Source organism: Otolemur garnettii, unplaced genomic scaffold (assembly GCF_000181295.1).
Source record: "Otolemur garnettii isolate 467f Iridium unplaced genomic scaffold, OtoGar3 scaffold00005, whole genome shotgun sequence".
NCBI classification, from domain to species: Eukaryota; Metazoa; Chordata; class Mammalia; order Primates; family Galagidae; genus Otolemur; species Otolemur garnettii.
In genome coordinates this window covers 6,503,263-6,523,134 of record NW_003852400.1, presented here as the reverse complement: position 1 = coordinate 6,523,134, position 19,872 = coordinate 6,503,263, and the positions used below count along the sequence as shown (strand labels likewise).

General features: G+C 36.1%; 1 protein-coding gene and 1 pseudogene across 2 annotated transcripts in view; one reads left to right on the top strand and one right to left on the bottom strand.

Moving 5' to 3' along the window:
• The window catches only part of PHTF2 (putative homeodomain transcription factor 2), an 80,340-nt gene that overhangs the window by 31,360 nt on the left and 29,108 nt on the right, over positions 1-19,872 (bottom strand). The window contains exons 3-7 of one of the 2 annotated variants that reach the window (XM_023519359.1): positions 19,241-19,310; positions 18,052-18,210; positions 13,892-14,057; positions 12,764-12,928; positions 1,076-1,262 (exon numbers count right to left, since the gene is read on the bottom strand). In XM_023519359.1, coding sequence (XP_023375127.1) covers positions 1,076-1,262; positions 12,764-12,928; positions 13,892-14,057; positions 18,052-18,210; positions 19,241-19,310 — 747 coding nt within the window. The remainder of the gene's footprint in view (positions 1-1,075; positions 1,263-12,763; positions 12,929-13,891; positions 14,058-18,051; positions 18,211-19,240; positions 19,311-19,872) is intronic. The other variant, XM_023519365.1, reaches the window with a different exon arrangement.
• LOC111728691 lies at positions 16,034-16,627 on the top strand (annotated as a pseudogene).

Genomic DNA, 19,872 nt, shown 5'->3' with positions numbered 1-19,872 from the left:
GAGGATCGCCTGCCATCGTGAACGACACAGTAACTGTCCGGACCAGGAAGTTCATGACTAACCAACTACTTCAGAGGAAACAAATGGTCATTGATGTCCTTCACCCTGGGAAGGCAACAGTACCAAAGACAGAAACTAGAGAAAAACCAGCCAAAATGTACAAGACCAGACCCGATGTCATTCACTTTGGTGGTGAGAAGACAACGGGCTTTGCCATGATTTACGATTCTTTGAATTATGCTAAGAAAAATGAACCCAAACATAGACTTGCAAGGCCTGGCCTGTATAAGAAAAAGACGTCAAAAAAGCAGTGAAAGGAACGCAAGAATAGAACGAAGAAAGTCAGGGGGACTGCAAAGGCTAATGTTGGTGCTGGCAAAAAGGCAAGGAGTGAAGTTATCTGCAGCCATTGTATAGATTTTTCACAGCAGGATTAATAAAGACTTTTATGTGGGAAAAAAAAGAAAAACAAGTTATATTCTCAGAATATGAATAGAAAATTGGTTTCTTAGTTCAGCTTTTTCAACAATTTATATGTTTCACTTAATACAATTTCTTACACATAATGCAAACAGGGAAAGAAAAGGTAAGGCTTAACAAACAACAACTATAAAGTATGAAATGCTTTAATATTTTGGAAAATTGAAGCCATCAATTCATATGGTACCACATTATAGTGGGAATCAAGTTTAATCATGATACTTCATATGATTTTCAGCATCATCTGTGTTACTTATAAAGTCCTGCATAATAAATTCTGGAGATGATACTTTAAAGCTGCGGTTCTCAACCTGTGGGTCACAACCCCTTTGTAACAATGAAAATACATCCTGCATATCAGATATTTACATTATGATTCATAACAGTAGCAAAATTACAGTTATGAAGTAGCAACAAAAATAATTTTATGGTTGGGGGTCACCACAACATGAGAAACTATATTAAAGGGTCGCAGCATTAGGAGGCATTAGGAAGGTTGAGAACCACTACTTTAAAGGCAACTAGCATATCTAGGTTACTTTCCATTTGCTAACATAAAATCTTACAGGCAAACTATTTAAGAAGTCACACTTACTTTGCTGGGAACATTCTTCAGTGTTCCTGTGTTCCAGGCTGTCTCTTCTGGTTGAATAGTTTCACAATGAGGTTCACGGTTGTGTATTCCATCTTCACTGCTTTTAACAGTCTTTTTCCCATCAAGGGATACATAGCCATTGTCAGTTTCAGTAGATTTATCAATTGAATTCTTTGTTTTCTTCGATCTAAAAAGTAAAATATGCACAAGCATGTTTTGACTTAGCTTATTTTGAATGGGTTATTGATAGAAATTATAATCTGTTAAATTATATCTGATAGTTGTTTCTCAGAATTTTAATGGCCATCCTATTTTCACAGTAATTTATAAATATAATGTCTAAACAGATAAACATGTAAATTAACGTCCTAGTTAAGCTTATTTTACAGATTCGAGGAGTTACAAACAGCAGTACTAAGAGACATAATCTAACTTATCAAAAAATTCTTAGTCAAAATTACCTCATCTTTGAGCAAAATCTAGAATCAAAATTTTATTTACTATGGTAAATAATATATCTTGAAATTTTATTTTAAAAACTATCATTGTAATTTTCAGGTTAAGTTGCAATTAATGGTTTAATTTAGTTTTAATACTCTACCCAAATACTTTACCATTAGTGTATATATATATAAAAATATTGCTGATAAATTCATTTTAATATAAAATGGAGAATAACAACTTTTGTAATATAAAAAATATGAAAAAAGGAAAAACTTTAAATAAGTTTCTAAATAATGGAAGAAGTAAAAATGAAGAATACAACAAAACAGAGAAGTAACTTCTTTCACCCACTGAAACAACCTCTGGAAAAAAATATTAGTAATCATGTAACTTATAAATACCTAAGAGGCTAGAACTGAGGATATTCATTTATAGGAATAATTTTTTTAACATGTAAATACAACATGGGAAATAATAAATGAGACATTTTTAATTAATAGGTAAATGCTTGGGGGAGCCTTCTTAAGTGGGTGAAAGAATGGCTATCCAAAAGAAATAGTTAGTAAACTATAATGTTAAGTCCTACACATAATTAAAATGTGCTCGATGCAGATTAAGTCTATCATAAAACATTTTAAAGCAATTATATTTAAATAAGTTTCCCTGAATTTTTCCCAGAGGTATTAGTTTTATAAGAAAAGAAAAATAAAATTAGTATATTGCCTTCAATTAGGTCAAAAAACAAGTTTGTTTTTTTTTTAAATGCATCAAAAAAACCCACGCCACATTATCTTTAACCATACAGTTACTCAGTTCTATTGGCATCTGTATTTTATAAGTGGGCAGGACCTCAGAACTCACCTATTCTAAATGCTTATTTTGGAAAGAAGAATTCAGAGCACAAAGCGGTCTGACATTTAAGGTCCCATACCCAGTATAGTTAGAAGCATAGCTGAACTAAAGTACAGATGTTCTGACTATGAAGTTAATTATATCTCCATACTACTTCCAACTGCCCACTCTTTGGGAAACTGCCTATTAGGATTTCTTAACATACCCATCAAAGCCTACAAAGTTTATGTCTTATGCCAACAGGCCCCTCTTCTGCAAGTTCCTTTAAGAAGACAGACAGACAAACCATATTTCCCACATGTTCTACAGAATACTACTGCAGAATTGTAAGACTAGGAAGTCCACAAGAGAAAAAACACAAACTTAAGTGGGAGGGAGAGAGGGGGAAGGAGGAGCATTGGTGTGCTCTTATGTCACTGGCAAAATGTAAGGGTATATAGCACAACTCCTGGGTGAGGGGCACAGATAGAACTTGGACTCTACTTAACAAATGCAAACAATATAACCTAATCATCTGTACCCTCATGTTAATCTGAAAAAAAAAAAAAAAGACTGGGAAACCCAATCTGCTGATTTTTTTCTTCCTATAAGAATCCTCAGAGGCAAGGACAGACCAAAGGAACAATGAGCACAGAACAGAGATCATTTAAGAATGGCAGGGAGAGGGTAGAGCACGAATTATAGTAGAGAGGTGAATGGGCAAAAATAGAAAATAAAAGGCATAAAGAAAACTTGCAACCTTCTCTACTTGGGGAAGAAAGTGGAAGAAACATCAGTTATTAATGTTCCCTTTACCATATCTGCATTTTGAACTTTGTGCAAAATGAAGTTATTTAATATCCTGAAGATGTCAGAAACTCAAAGATAAAGAAAAGGAAGTGCACAAAGGTATTTATGAAGGCTCATGGAAATTAGACTAGGATGAGAAGGGATGAGGAAAGGGAGATAAATGAGGTGAAATAAGACTGGAAAAGTTGGTAGAACCATTCATCAGACAGAATGTGCAAGAAGAGAAATGTATTTGGGAAGACGGGACATGCTGAGAAATATGAGTAGGCAGCTGAAAACATGGGCCTGGAGGCCAGAAGCTCAAAGCAGAAATAGTGGCTGAAAATCCGTGAACCAGAACTCTAGAGGGTTAAAGGATAATGGCCTAGTGAAAGGGTCTTTGATCAGTAAAAACTGCTGCTTTGAGCATTTTTCTAAGGTATAAGTATTCTTAACAGGACAAGGTAAAGACTGATTCCATATTATACTTGTCAGCTAGCTCTCATTTCCTCCCTTTCATATCTCTGACTCCTTCCAATCTTGTACAGGATTGTTCTCTTCCCACTTGTTCTTATTTCTCTGTCTCCTCAAAATACATGTAATACTCTCAGGAGACATGAACAGTAAGTTATTAAGCTATATAGACCATTTGACGCTTCTCATGAAGCAAATGCCAATCAAGCTGCAATGGTAAAAGAAAATACTAAAGGTTAAGTATGACCCTCAGAGTTTACGAAGTAGCTCAAAATATAAATAAAGGCATCCTCAGTGGATGGCAATGATAGCACTTGCAGGAGTATCATTGGAGTGGGATGGCAGGAGCAGCTCAACGACAGTCAATAATGGCAGCCCATTCAAGTACAAAATTAGGGCAGGGTGCCAGGTGTAGCCTGCCAAGGTCAGGAGATGAGTTATATATAGGGGATTAACTGAATAAGTAAAAATATTGAGGATAATGGTAATCAATTTTTCTTCTGATAGAAAAAGAAGATATAAAAAGGAGAAAATATAGGATTAGCCTTGGTATTATATTTTTCACTGCAAATTCATGGTTTATAGTATATCCAGATAGCTACAGAAATAAATTAAATGTAAAAGGATAAACACACACATTTTCTTGCTCTGCCCACTGAAAAGGCCTGGGATCGGCAACATTTCAAAAGCAATAAGCACATCTTATACCCAGATTTTGGTTTCTATCATCAAAAAAAAGTAGCTGATCCAGGGCTAGGGCAGAGGAAGTAAAAGTTGAACCTGAAATGTTTTGTTGTGCCAGAAAGTAAGGAAATGCTCAAAGGACGTTAGAGCCATGTCAAGAAAACAAGGAAACTACTCAAAGCAGGCACCAATGGCTAAAGTTAGGTCAATCTAATGATCGAAATAGATAATGACAATTAACAAATTGAATAAAATCGGAATCTATAAATAAACAGCTTACTTATAATCAATTTATAAAGAAAGGGAAAGCTTCTTCTTAAAGTAAAATCCCAACTAGTAAGTGTAGAAGAAGAATGAAATTCTTAGAAAAATCACTGTTTGGGAACCATCATAATAATCTGGGTAACAATCACCAATGGACACTAAAACTAGAAGGTGAAAGCAGATGAGAAATGGGTTATAGCCAACTCTCCAGGTCTGCAATTCCACATCTGTCATTCAACCAACCTCTAATTGAAATGATTGGGCTACTAAGCATGTATAGATGTTTTTCCTGTCATTATTGCCTAAGTAATGCAATTTACATTGCATTAGGTGTTATAAGTAGTTGAGATCATTTAAAGTATTATATATAGGAGGATGTGCATAGGTTATGTGCAAATACTATACCAGTTTCCATAAGGGACTTGGGTATACTCAGATTTTGGTATTTTCAGGAATCCTAGAACCCCCCCAAGAACACTAAAAAATTGCTGTATTTTCAGTCTTAGCATATCTCAGGATACTTGGTGATTATCAAAGAAAAAATAAATTTATATCAGAAGAATCTGGCAGATATCACCTTAATCAAGTAATCAATGTAAATATCACTAGTAATAGAACAAATCCACTCTATTAATCACCTAATAAGATGCAATGAGTTCAATATTCCTGTCAAAAATACATAATTTAGGTTTAATCATAAAGAAACATTAGACCAGTGATTCTCAATCTTCCTAATGCCTCCTAATGCCACGACCCTTTAATACAGTTTTTCATGTGGTAATCCCGAACCATAACATTATTTTTGCTGCTACTTCATAACTATAATTTTGCTATTATTATGAATCGTAATGTAAATATCTGCTATGTAGGATATATTTTCATTGTTACAAAGGAACTGCGACCCACAAGTTGAGAAACGCTGCATTAGACTAATCCAATACTGTGCTAATAAATGTTTAACAAGGCACTCTACAGGGGAAAACGCCCGTTTATGTATTTCTTGACTTCTATCATGCCAATAATTCCACCATGGCAATTTCAAGCACCAACTGATATCAATGAACATGGAATTGGGAAGAGATATGAATATTCTGTTTTCACAAGTCACGTGGAATCAGATCTAACACACCATCAGCACAAACTCAAATTGATAAAAACTACAAAGGTTGCCTTTCTTCAAAAAATGTGAAAAGCATGAACTCAAGGACAGACAGGATCCATTCCAGATTGGAGGAGACTAGACAGACATGACCATTTGGTACAGCAAATGATCCCAGATTAGACCTTTTCAGCATGAAACTATCAATAAGACAATTAGCAGAATTTTAATTAGGTTTCTCAGTGAAAGACACAAAAGAGTTCTTTGTGCTGTTCTTGCAACTTTTCTGGAAGATTTAAATTGTTTCAAAGTAAAATTATATATTAGAAAAAATACATATCTCATGTGGCACCTGATTAGGGGATTCTTTAAATTGGAGCATAAGGGAAATGTTGAAAGACAGGAGATGTGACAGAAAAGCTAAATTCTAATTACTGTAGGTAAAAAGGGTCAAAACTTGTGGCTGCTCCAGGTCAGGTTTAGTTTTATCACTAATTGTTACAAGACTCTCTCAAAAGGAACACAGGTATCTAAGACTCAGATGTTTATGTAATTCACCCTATTTCCTTGTTTTAGGGGGTAAAAATACTAAGGAAAGGCAGTGGGAGTTAGAGATTTATTTAAAAAATACTGTGAGCTTGGCACCTGTAACACAGTGGTTATGGTGCCAGCCACATACACCAAAGTTGGCAGGTTTGAACCTGGCCCAGGCCGGCTAATCAACAATGACACTGCAACAAAAAGTAGCTGGGCATTGTGGTGGGCACCTGTATTCCTAGCTACTTGGGAGGCTGAGACAAGACAATCGCTTAAGCCCAAGAGTTTCAGATTGCCGTGAGCTGTGACACCACAGCACTCTACCTAATTACAACAGGGACTACCTAATGAAGAGGGCGACATCATGAGACTCTATCTTAAATAAATAAATAAATATTGTAAAATTCTACTTAATATAAATTTTAAAGGGATGCTACTTCTATTTAGGTCAACTTTATTTACTTTAATTTTTTGAGACATAGTCTCACTCTGTCCCCTGGGCTGGAGTGTCATGGCCTCAGCCTAGCTCACAGCAACCTCAAACTCCTGGGCCCACGCAATCTTTTTATCTTAGCCTCCTTAGTAGCCAGGACTACAGGTGTGGACCACCATGCCCAGCTAATTTTTTCTATTTCTAGTAGAGATGGGGTCTTGCTCTTGCTCAGGCTGGTCTCAAACTCCTGACCTCAAGCCACCCTGCTTCCTCAGACTCCCAGAGTGCCAGGTTTACAGGTCTCAAGCACTGTATCCAGGCTATTAGGTCAACTTTAAAACATAAACAAAAATATATGGAAAATAAGATAAATAGCATTTTCATTTTTAAAATAAACAGATATATCTAAATCACCATTCCTCACCAAAAATAGAAAACAAAGTAGAAAGAAGCTGGTATTAGGGGTTAAAGTATTAGAGCATAGAAAGAAAAGGTACTTTTTAGTATCAGAAGGTACAAAAAACTACCTTCTGATCCTAATACTTCATGCATATAATATTCATTTAATAAACCACAGTTAATACTTTCTTAGATCAACTCAAACATCATGAGTCACAGGCATCTGGGCAGTAAAGCTAGTAGTATTTTGAAAATAGGAGAGTGCCCTCTACAATGTAAGTTTAAGAGAAACCTACTAAATTAGGTTCATTTGTGGTACCTGTAATCTTTCTAAGTATCAATCCAACTCCAAATACAGTGACTTAATATATTTAGTGAGTTATCTAGTTGTGACAACAAGGGATTCTTAAAAAATCTGGGATATAGATCCCACAATCCCTTTACTAAGCATCTATCCAGAAGAAAAAAAATCATTTTACCATAAGGATATTTGCACTAGATTTTTTATCACAGCTCAATTTACAATCACCAAAATATGGAAACAATCTATCAACCCAGGAATGGATTAATAAACTGTGATGTATGTATACCATAGAATACTATTCAGTCATTAAAAAGTTGGAGATTTTCATCTTTTGTATCAACCTGGATGGAGCCGAAACACATATTTCTTAGTAAAGTACCACAGGAATGAAAAAGCAAGTATTCAATGTACTCCATACTAATATGAAGCCAGGATACAATCTAATACATGCCCACATAAGAGAAAGACTCAATTCAATTCAAGATGGTGGGGAAAGGGAAGGAAGGAGGGAGGAGAAAGGAGGAGGAGGAATGTGTGTGCTCCCACTTAATGGGCACAAAGTAAGGGTATACGGCACACTTTCTGAGTGCAGGACATAACTACAACAGGGACTTTACCTAATGAATGCAAACACTGTAACATAATTATATTCTCACATTAATCTGAAATTTTAAAAAATTAAATAAAAGAAAAAAACTCTGGGATATAGTGGCATTAAAATCCTTCCTACTGTTGTGTGTGGAAGACAGGCAACAGCTCCTCACCCAGTTTATAGTTTAAACAACCAAACTATTTAAACCACTGTGAGTAAAAGCCAAATTTTAATCCTTGTACCAAAAATCTCTGGAGGGACTGCATACTACCTTTAACTTACATTTTGCAAGTACACTCCATTCTGTGAAAAAAAAATTCATTATATCTTATTACTTTCACTTTGGAGTTAAAAAGAGTAAATACTAAGGCTAGATGAGACAGGAATATTAAGGATAGGTCAGTTAGGCATATAAGTTAATATGGAGTCTGGTTTTATTCTGATATTGCCAAGTCAATATATATGTTACTTTCTATACTCAAAAAAAGAAAGGAGCATAATTCCTGTTTGCTGTCTTGTTTTTCAGTGATACTGTGATGGTAACATGAATCTTGAAGGACACAAAAGAAAGCTTAGGATCTATATGAATTCGGAAATAAGTTTTATACTGAAGAGATACACGATGAAACATAATTCTTCCTATTCAATATTTGTAATAGAAACTAAAATTATGCTAGTTAAGATAAAAATTCATTGAAATTAAAGTACTAAATCCTTAGGAATTATGATTGATTTCTGTATTTTTTTAAGTTTACATTTTCCTAGGCTTTGTTTTCTCAGTTTCATAAAGGTTTTTAAAAATAATCCCTAATTTTTCTTTTTTTTTTTTTGAGACAGAGCCTCAAGCTGTCCCCCTGGGTAGAGTGCCGTGGCATTACAGCTCACAGCAACCTCCAACGCCTGGGCTCAAGCGAGTCTCTTGCCTCTGCCTCCCAAGTAGCTGGGACCACAGGCATCCGCCACAACGCCCGGCTATTTTTTGGTTGCAGCCGTCATTGTTGTTTGGCGGGTCCGGGCTGGGGATTCGAACCCGCCACCTTAGGTGTACGTGGCTGGCGCCTTGGCCAGTTGAGCTATAGGCGCCGAGCCAATCCCTAATTTTTCAAATGAGAAATACTGTGTCCTGTTTTAAAAAGAATAGTTTTTAACATAAATGAATAACCACACAAATGTCTAAGCTTTGTGTATGGTGTTTTGATGATTTTTAAATGATAGGATAAGAACTTCTATTTTTAAATTCTTGTATTTATCCATTGGAAAGGTGCTATTTGTCATCTCTAAGTAGAGGTTCCTATTGCCCCCAAATGTTGTAATTTGAGCCCTAATAATAGGAAAAACAATGATAATTAGAAACACCCATTATTTAATAATGAGTAACTCATCAAATTTATTAACACTCATTAATTCCTAAAGATGTTAAAAAAATTTTGGCTACCTTTGCAAGATGACAAAGAACCAGTTCATCTCATCGGTTCTTTGAGAACCAACAGCAAAGACAAATAGCACCTTTCCAACTGATAAATTCCAACAAGATTTTAAAAACAGTAGTTATCCTAACTTTTGAAAACCATCAAAACACCATATAAAAAGCTTAGACATTTAAGTAGTTATACATTTATTTTCCCATCAGTTACATTAATTGAAATACCTTAATGGAAGTATCCAGCTTTTTAATCCATGAAATGATTTTATTAAGTCTCAGCTGATAATTCAGTTTAAGCCCTTCCTAATCTAATAAAGCCTAAAAGAAGATGACATCATCAAGATACCTGAAATCAGCTTAGGATTTTTAAACTTGACATATCTCTTAAGACCCTTCTATACTTAAAAAGCAAAAATAAAATGAAATGAAATAAAAACAGTCTCATTCATATATTGGTAAACCAGCCTCAAAATGAGACAGGTGAAAACAGCATAGTGTTAGAAATACTCAGACGTACAGTTGTCATGATTATAGAGAATAAAGTCAGTGAGTTAGCTACTGTAATGGATAGCCAATTTAATGGTAGGCCTGGTCATGGTCACCCTGGAGTCCAACAGGAAGAAAACTGAAGTCTAGATCTCATTTCACTATAGAAACAGTAAACTTCCAAAGGTACCAAGCCATTAATGTTAGGGGTTTCTGTATGTAATACAGCATCAGCTGTAAACAATCAAAACATCGAAATGATTCCCCAAAAAGCAAAATATATCCACTACACTATAACTGTTAAAGTCTTGAGAAATGTTTGAGAAACTATCTTTGCAGCAATTTAAGTGTTTACAACCTAATGTTAGAAAGCAGAACTATATTTTTTTTAAAGGAGAGATACAGACAGAATCCAACCCAAGTTAAAAACAATAAACATATTGTCTCAGAAGAAAGAAGTGATTGGAATAGCCAGGGTTTCAATTTAATCAATGCCATGATACTACAAACTATTAAAATTTGGAAAAATTTCCCCCAAATTAAAATCAATGAAAATACGTCCAGAATATAATTGCTTAGTTGTATAATGCATGATAAACTTTATCATAAGAGCACAATCAAACCACAAACTCATGAAAAATGACAAATATTAGTGAAGAGTTAGCAAAGTGACAGGATAGTTACCTGCAGTATCCCTTTTCTTCATTTATTAATTTAGTACCTTTAATCACTTACACTGAAGATTTGGATCACAGGTTTTTAACTTTGTTCAGGTTTATTATATGCATATGTAAACTAGTAACATAACCCTTAAATGTTTTTAATTAAATATCCAAAATAATAATAAAAGACTGAGTTATGTTTATTTTTATTTTCCTACTTAGTTTGATGGCACAGACTATACAAAAAGCTCAGTGTATAGAAGTAGAATTTCATACCGAAGTATACGGTCTGACAATTAAGTTTACGAACTTATCCTAGAAAAAGTGCTACATACCTCACTGCTGAATGTCACTATGGTCATCTGAGAAATACTCCCTTGAGAAGCTATGCATCAGTGCCAGCATGTAGTCCACCCTTCAAAGCAATTTTGGAACTCTTCTGGAATGGCCATCAGAGCTGAGCTGTCATCTTATTACTCTTGATGTCCTGAATGCTATCAAAAATGTCTTCCTTTCAGTATTTCCTTTAACTTTGGGTAAAGAAAAATGTCACTGGGGGCCAGATCAGGTGAGTAGAGAGGGTGTGCCAATGCAGTTACTTGTTTATTGGCTAAAAACTCCCTCACAGATAGCGCCATGTGACCTGCTGCACTGCCATAAGGCAAGAGTTGTGACTTGGCAAAAAGTTCAGGTCATTTTCATCAAATGTTTTTCATGCAGCCATTTCAGTGCTTCCAAATAGTAAACTTGGTTAACAGTTTGTCCAGTTGGCACAATTTCATAATAAATGATGCCTCTGATACAAAAGATTAGCAACTTCATTTTGACTCTTGATTTGGACTGATAGAGCTTTTCTGGTTGTGGAGAATTAGGCTGCTTTCCATTGTTCATTTTGACACTTTGTTTCAGAGTTGTATTGGTACACCAATATTTCATTGACAGTGATAAGACCACCCACAACATCATCTTACCTCTCCAAAAGGTCTTGGCAAACTTCAACTCTGCTTTGCTTTTGTTTATTGGTGAGCTCTTTAGGGATCACTTTGTGTACATCTTTCTCATGCCAAGATTTTCCTAACTGTTTTTCTATTGATGTTTACTTGGTCTGCTATGCTTCTTACAGTCAGCTGATGATTTTGATACACAATTTGATGAATTTTTACAATGTTTTCTTCAGTTCTGCTTCTTCTACTGGCCACCCTGTTTTCTCTTCATCAGTGATGCTTTCTCTCCCCTCAGAAAAATATTTAATCCATTTGTACACTGCTGTTTTCTTCACGGCATTATCCCCATGAACTTGAATGTATCCCTAATCACTTCTATTCTTGCCAAGTTTTTTTTTTTTTTTTTTTGAGACGGAGCCTCAAGCTATCCCCCTGGGTAGAGTGCCATGGCATCACAGCTCACAGCAACCTCCAACTCCTGGGCTCAAGCGAGTCTCCTGCCTCAGCCTCCCAAGTAGCTGGGACTACAGGCACCCACCACAACGCCTGGCCATTTTTTGGTTGCAGCCATCATTGTTGTTTGGCGGGCCCGGGCTGGAGATTCGAACCCGCCATCTTAGGTGTATGTGGCTGGCGCCTTAGCTGCCTGAGCCACAGGCGCCGAGCCTCTTGCCAAGTTTAATGTTAGTTTGTTGCTATAATTGAAGCACCGACATTCTTGAGATGGCACACAAAACACACAAGAATAACGAATGCCACTGAGCAAGACAATACCACACGTTGACACCAACACAGCTGTGCACTGATATACCAAGGTTATGGAACTTTACTGAGCTGTTTGTACAGTGCTGTAAACTTGAGTGCATAGTGGCAAGTTCATGAACTTAACTGTCAAGACATTTTTATTTATGTAAATTACAATGCCTATGTGTTTTATTTCAGATAATTTTGTATAATTGAGACAGGTACTTAGAGGAAAAAAATCTCAAACAACTCACATAGCATATTATTAAGCCAATATTAACCTATAAGGTGGATAAAAACAATCAATTAACAGAAGTAAAACAGTACTAAAATATAAAAGAAATCAAAATCAAGAAATCTATGACAGTATCTATATTTACTTTCACATAGATGTTTTACACATAACCCAAGCAAACTTTATTTTTCCATTATCTACAGTATTATAATTTATCAAAACAAAATCCACAATAGGCCATCATATTTAAACTAATTAATATGTGTATGCATTACCTGAGACTGACAGGCCAGAAAAGGGATAGTGCATCACTATGCTATATATAGCCTTAAATAAATACAAACCCTGATAAAAAGAAAGCAGCACGCCAGAGATCTCTGAAGACAGCGCCAACGCTGTAAGATGTGCTTGTACCGTGGCTCTGAACTGCTCCCTCCTGTGTGTTATCTGTGGTACTAGAACCATCTCCTTCCCTATGTACTTCCAAATGGGCTGCTTTTCTTAATTTCCTTTATCAGAAGAGATTAAGAGTGGAAGGCAGCTTTAAAATTTTAACAACCATTTTCTTGGTAGTATGATCAAAATTTTGGAAAACATAAACACAGAAATTTTATTTAATATATAACAAAATTTAGATTTACTTGAGAGTATTTACTCTAAATACCATGGTACATATTTAAGACCAATTTATATAAATGTTAAGGTATTATTCCCTGCTCTGACAGGTCAACGGGCAGAAGATTATAAGGATCACATTAAACAGATATTTGCAAAAGCATTTCTTCCCTATCTGAATGCCACTTAGCCAAAGAAAAAGAAAGAAGAAAATTTAGACTAAAGAGAATTATAATCTAACTGATTAGCAATGCTGTTTATGTAATGTGGTAGTATCTTTTAAAAATGAGATGCGCTTAAATATCAATACCCAAAAAGTACAAATGTCATAATCTCTTGGAAACAATATTCAAAATAGATAGGAATTGCTCCCAAAGACCCTTATGACAGAACTGTCTCAAAAAAAAAAAAAAAAACCAATTCCACTGTACTGAAAGGCCAGTGAGACTTGCTATATTTATGTAATCCAAGGGCAATATTAACCAACTTCAAATAGTAATTAATCAGTAGTTCAGCTGAAATTTTTCCTTGATTTTTGTTTTTGTCAAAGCACGTTAGAAACATTAAGATTTATAAGTAGTGATGATTATTAACAACTCAAACTACATACATTGTCTACATTGGTATTAGGTGACTAAAAATAAGCTACAAGGAAAAAATGATAAAACATGGTCTTAACATGGCCATGAGGTAAATACAGAAGGTAAATCATTCGGTAATTGATTCTGAAGCTCAGTATTTTATTTGAAAGAATAACTTTATAAGATAATAATTTTATTCTATGAAGGTGAAGTATAGTCAAAACAATCTTAGACTCAAATTATGGAAATCTATAAAAGATCACTTTAAAGCAGTACCTTCTTCGTTTACCCCCTGTACTCAGAGGAGGTTTGGGTGTTCTTGTTGAAACAATCTGGCAGTGAACGGTTCCCAGGAGCAGCATCAGCCATATTGGCCCAATTACTTCTGTCAGAGGTATGCTATGTGGGCTAGAAGCGGAACAGAATAACACTATTGCAGCAACTACAAAAAGGAAAGAAAATACACTTAATTGTAGATCTGACAGTCATTTCTTCAAGAAATTATTTTTACATTATGTCTTGCCAGATTATTTTTCTAAATTTAAATAAATTTAAAACATTCTCCAGACAATCTCTTTCAGACTATTGTATTGTCTGCCACAGCCTACCCATGGTATTTGGCAATAAACCCTTGGAACAAGATGATAATCAACATAGGCCAGGCATAGTGGCTCATGCCTATAATCCCAGCACTTTGGAAGGATGAGGCAGGAGGATAATTTGAGGTCAGGAGTTCAAAACTAGGTTGAGCAACATAAAGAGACACCCTCTCTACAAAAAGTGAAAAAGAAAAATTAGCTACTTGGGAAGCTAAGGCAGAAGGATTGCTTAGACCCCATAGTTTGAGGTTGCAGTAAGCTACAATCACGCCACTGCACTCTAGCACGGGCGACTAAGCAACATTGTGTCTCCAACAACAAAAGAAGATGATGATGATGATAACATAAGCAACATGGTCTCTAAAGTACACACCTCAACATTGCAATGAAAATTAAGTACTTATGAATCTAAGGGTAAGATCACAATCAAAAGAACACCATCAAGTACATTTACTTCTTTGTTTTACAAATAAGGAGGTTTTATGGTAAGTGTATACTATAGTAAGGCTATAAAGAGTTTTTTTTTTTTTTTCTTGTGACAGTCTCCCTTTGTCACCTTGGTAGAGTGTCCCAGTGTCACAGCTCACAGCAACCTCTAACTCCTGGGCTCAACAGATTCTCTCACCTTAATCTCCCAAGTAGCTGGGACTAAAGGTGCCCATCACAATGCCCAGCTACTTTTGGAGATGGGGGTCTCACTCTAACTCAGGCTGGTCTAGAACTCATAAGCTCAGACGATCCGCCCACCTCGGCCTCCCAAAGTGCTGGGATTATAGGTGTGAGCCACCATACTTGGCTTAAGAGCTTCTTAATAATAGAAATCTATCTCCTTAGAATCAATAACATGAATTTACTTGGGTATATTTTCCAGGGAAACTACTAAGCACTCATCAATGCTTACCATTACTACATGAAGGGGAAATTTTGTTTTTGACTGCTCAGCATGCCTCAGACTTTCTGTACATAAACTCTCTTTACCTTTTAGGAGTTTGCCTTCATTTGTCTATCAAATGTTATTTTTCCTACCTCACCAAAGACAAGTAATCTAGGTTTGCCAGTCTTACTGCCTCGAAACACAGGAGCTAATAAAAAGATGGGCAAATGACCTAAGGAGAATATTTTCCAGGGACTAATATAGGTGCTTGAAGGCGGCCTTTCTTCTAGAGTGCAAACAATAAAGACTATGAAAATATAAAATCATGGCCGGGTGCAGTGGCTCACGCCTGGAATCCTGGCACTCTTCAGGTGAAGGCAGGTGGATTGCTTGTAGTTTGAGACCACTGAGTAAGAGTGAGACCCCCATCTCTACTATAAGCATAGTGGTGCACATTTGTAGTCCCAGCTACTCAGAAGGATGAAGCAAATGGATGGCTCAAGCTCAAGAGTTTGAGGTTGCTCTGAGCCATTATAACACAGCACTTTACCTAGGGCAACAGAGTGATACTCTGTCTAAAAAAAAGAGAGAGAGAGAGAAAGAAAATATGATATTGCCAGGGGTCCTCTCATCTACCCTAAGAGGAAAGGAAACCCTAAGACTGGCAAGGAAAGCAGAGTCAACAGCATAAAATAAAAGTAAAGACATCACCTGAGCCTCTAGATCCAGCCATGGCTGAATCCAGGACCTAGGAGACCTAATTCTGTTTTGAAACAAGTGGAAAATTTGAGTATTAAAAACTTTTAGGTCATTTTGTTAAGTGCAGTCATTGTAATGTGGTTATGTGATGTGCATATTTTTAAGTGATGTATTCATATTGATGTATTTAGGGGTAAAACGTCTTAATGTCCTTTCCTTCTGGCCACAGCCATCAGGTGAGCCAAGATGGGTATGTATAAGTACATCCAGGAGCTATGGAGGAAGAAGCAGGCTGACATGATGCACTTTCTTCTGAGGGTCAGCTGCTGGCAGCACCACCAGCTCTCTGTGCTCCACAAGGCTCCTTCCCCACCTGGCTGGATAAAGCATGCAGACTGAGATACAAGGCTAAGCAAAGTTATATCATATATAGGATTTGTATGCACCATGGTGGCCGCAATTGCCCAGTTTGTAAGGGTACAACCTATCACAAGCCTGAGCATCATGGTATTAACCAGCTAACATTTGCTCGAAGCCTTCAGTCTGCTGCTGAGGAGTGAGCTGGATGTCACCATGGGGCTCTTACTGGGTTGGGAAAGGTCTGATATACAAATTTTTTGAGATTTCCTCACTGATCCATTCTATAAAGCTATCAGAAGAAATCCTGAGACCCAGTAGATCACAAAACCAGTCTACAAGCACAGGGAGATACGTAGGCTGACATCTGCAGGCCAAAAGAGCCGTGCCTTGGAAGTCATTAAGTTCCACCACCCAACTGGTGGTTCCCACCATGCAGCTTAGAAAAGGTGTAGTACTCTCCAGCTCTACCATTACTGCTAATATAAGTAATGTTTGTAAAATTCATACTCAATAAACAATTTAAGACAGTCATGTCTGCTTAAAGGTGTTATGTGCCTGTTAAAACTAGTCTGCAGGCTCAGCACCCGAAGCTCAAGCAGCTAGGGCACCAGCCACATACTCCGGAGCTAGTGGGTTCGAGCCCAACCTGGGCCTGCTGAACAACAATGATAACTACAACCAAAAAAAAAAAAATAGTCAAGTTTTGTGGCAGGCACCTGTAGTCCCAGCTACTTGGGAAGCTGGGGCAAGATAATTGCTTAAGCCCAAGAGTTTGAGGTTGCTGTGAGCTATGACACCATGGCACTCTACCTAGGGTGACATAGTGAGATTCTGTCTCAAAAAAAAAAAAAAAATTAGTCTGCAGATTGCCTCATGAATGCTTTGTCAAATTATGAAGTGCAATAATATGTGAAGATAATAAATGATGGTGTATCTTCTAATAAGATAAACTGTCATTGCTTTATCTTATTAGGGAGTTATAGGTCAGTGTTTAAAACATGATGTATGTATAATAGGCATAAAATAAATTCTTTAAAAAAGGTCATAAGGTATATAATTTACAAAACAGATTATGTAAACACCCAAAACTCTTAATTATCAAAGAGATAGATACATTTATGTGTTAAGATGACCATGTAATTTACCATCTAAACCAGGACACTTCTGAGAGTGAAAGGGAACCTGTTAATAATAGCACCAGGACAGTATGAGTAAACTTGGACAGCTGAACAGTCCCAGGCAAATTAGGACATATGGTCACCTTGGTTAGACTTAAAACTGGGCTCTGTCATACTCACACTCAGTGACTGTGTGGCTTCGGTCCCTTAGGTCTTTCAGGTCCCCTGCCTATAAGCTCAGCATAATAGTAGCCCCTAATTTCACTGAGTTATTGGGAAAATAAAATGACAATCTAGAAAGCACTTAGAAGAGTGCATGGTATATAGGAAGAATTTCAATAAAGAATGAGGACAGCTTAGATCACAGTGGCAAGAGGTACAGAAAAAAGAAACCATGCCTAAGGCATGGAAAAAAAACTTGTATAGTTTGTATTCAAAAAAAGAAAAAAGAAAGAAAGAAAGAAAGACTGGTGTGCAATGTATATGTGGGGGAATACATTTTGAAGTGGTTTTCTTTCTGAGTTTTAAAAATCTTCCCAATTTCTATTTTTCTTTAGCTATCTACAGATTGAAACTTTCATAAACTTATATTGGAAAATAACTGCTTTGTTTTCTTAAATATTTTTCATACCAAACCAGTTGTGTCTTATTAAAATATCCTTAATATCCTTATACTCGCTTTATACTCAGTTGTTAGTATATGTTTAAAACAAAGCCTTAGTAACCCTAAAAAGCATAACATCCTGAAATTTGAAATCAAAATGCATTGTTATCACTCAACTATACCTTGAAGAAGATAAAGTACAAGAAGCCAGAAAAAGATGACCTTTGATGTTACTTGTAACCACCACCGGAAGAAAAAGGGAAAGAATACAACTCGAACAATTCCTTTTCTAGTCAGAGAAGTCCAAGGACTTTCAGGCTTTGCCTTAGCAAATGCAGACCCTAAAAAAAAGAAAAATAAATGATATATATATATATATATACACACATGTAAATAAATATATATAAATCCAGACTAGCAGAAAAGAATTAACTTCTAAAAATTTAAATTCATGGTACATTTATGTATTATTCTGTAATTTCCTCAGATAAAAAATTTCAATGTTTGGTACTCCATGACTGCATTAATGTACACAGTTATGATTTAATAAAAAAAAATTTTTTCAATGTTTGGAAAAACACTACCACATATAATTTTATTCTGTAATAAGCTGTGAGAAATGCCCAAGTTTAAGTAATATACACTTAAAAAACATTCTTCATGTTATCATATGCATATTAACTTAGGTACTTTGAAAAATACTATTTATTTATTTCTTTATTTATTTTCTTTGAGACAAGAGACTTACAAAGTTGCCCTCAGTGGAGTGCTGTGGCATCACTGCTCACAGCACCTCAAACTCTTGGGCTTGAGCAATTCTCTTGCCTCAGCCTCCCAAGTAGCTGGGACTACAAGCACCTACCACAATGCACAGCTATTTTTTAGAGACAGGGTCTTGTTTTGGCTCAAGCTGGTCTCTAACTCCTGAGCTCAGGCAATCCACCCGCCTCAGCCTCCCAGAGTGCTAAGATTACAGGTGTGAGCCGCCATGCCCAGCCTAAAAAATACTATTAATTGAAATTAACAGCAGAATTTCCCCTACATATCTTATAAATATATAATAATATTCAAATGTCAGTTCCAGCTTGGAATTACAAATTACCACTTTAATTTTTATAAACAAGTGGTACAGTTTCCTAAGCAAACATGAACTTTCACACTTATTTCTTGGAATGATCTTCAGTGTGAGGAAAGACTAGTCAGTACTAGTATTTAAATGCTTCCATTCTCTCTTTTTAACATCATTCCTCCATTCATTCAGAATCATGATGCTTTTATTGCTGCAAATACTGTGTACCTAGCCTATTTTGAAATTTGTTTCATCAAAGTCAATGTCTACTTGTATCAAGCATTTATTTTTGCAAGACTCACCTCTTACAAGATCAACATCTATGAGGTCTGGTTTCACATGGGCTGTTTTCTTTGGTTTATTCCTTAACCCCTATGATATATTAAAAGAAGTATTAGAATTATTAGTATAGAATCTGGAATAGTAGAAAATAATCAACTCCTAAGGACTTCAATTTAAAGTAAAGTAATAATAAACCTATAAGGTAATATGTTATACATTTGTTACAAATGGAACATGAGTATAGTATTGTAATAAATTTTATTACTTTCCTAGAGGATATATTTAGGGATATGTGTAACATGCGAGGCCTGTTTATTACTAACAGCAACATTCTAATACAAAGATTATCATTACAAGCAAACTCAAGTATACAGTCTGAGATGGTCCAGAGGACCACATTGGCCCCAGATTGGCATTAGAAGAGTGTAAGTCTGGCTCAGGGAGCAGTGCCCCCCAAGGGCCCTCAAACTGTGATGCTGGGGGTATTATTGCAGAAAGCAGTGGATCATAGAGCTGAGGACTAGACTGGGATGCAGACTTCCCAGCAGGTACCAATCAGCTGAGAGAAAGAGGAGAAGATGCATAGCTCAGGGTAGCCACTATGTTCACATGCCAACCAGTGATCAGAACACAATGCCACTTCACTGCCTGA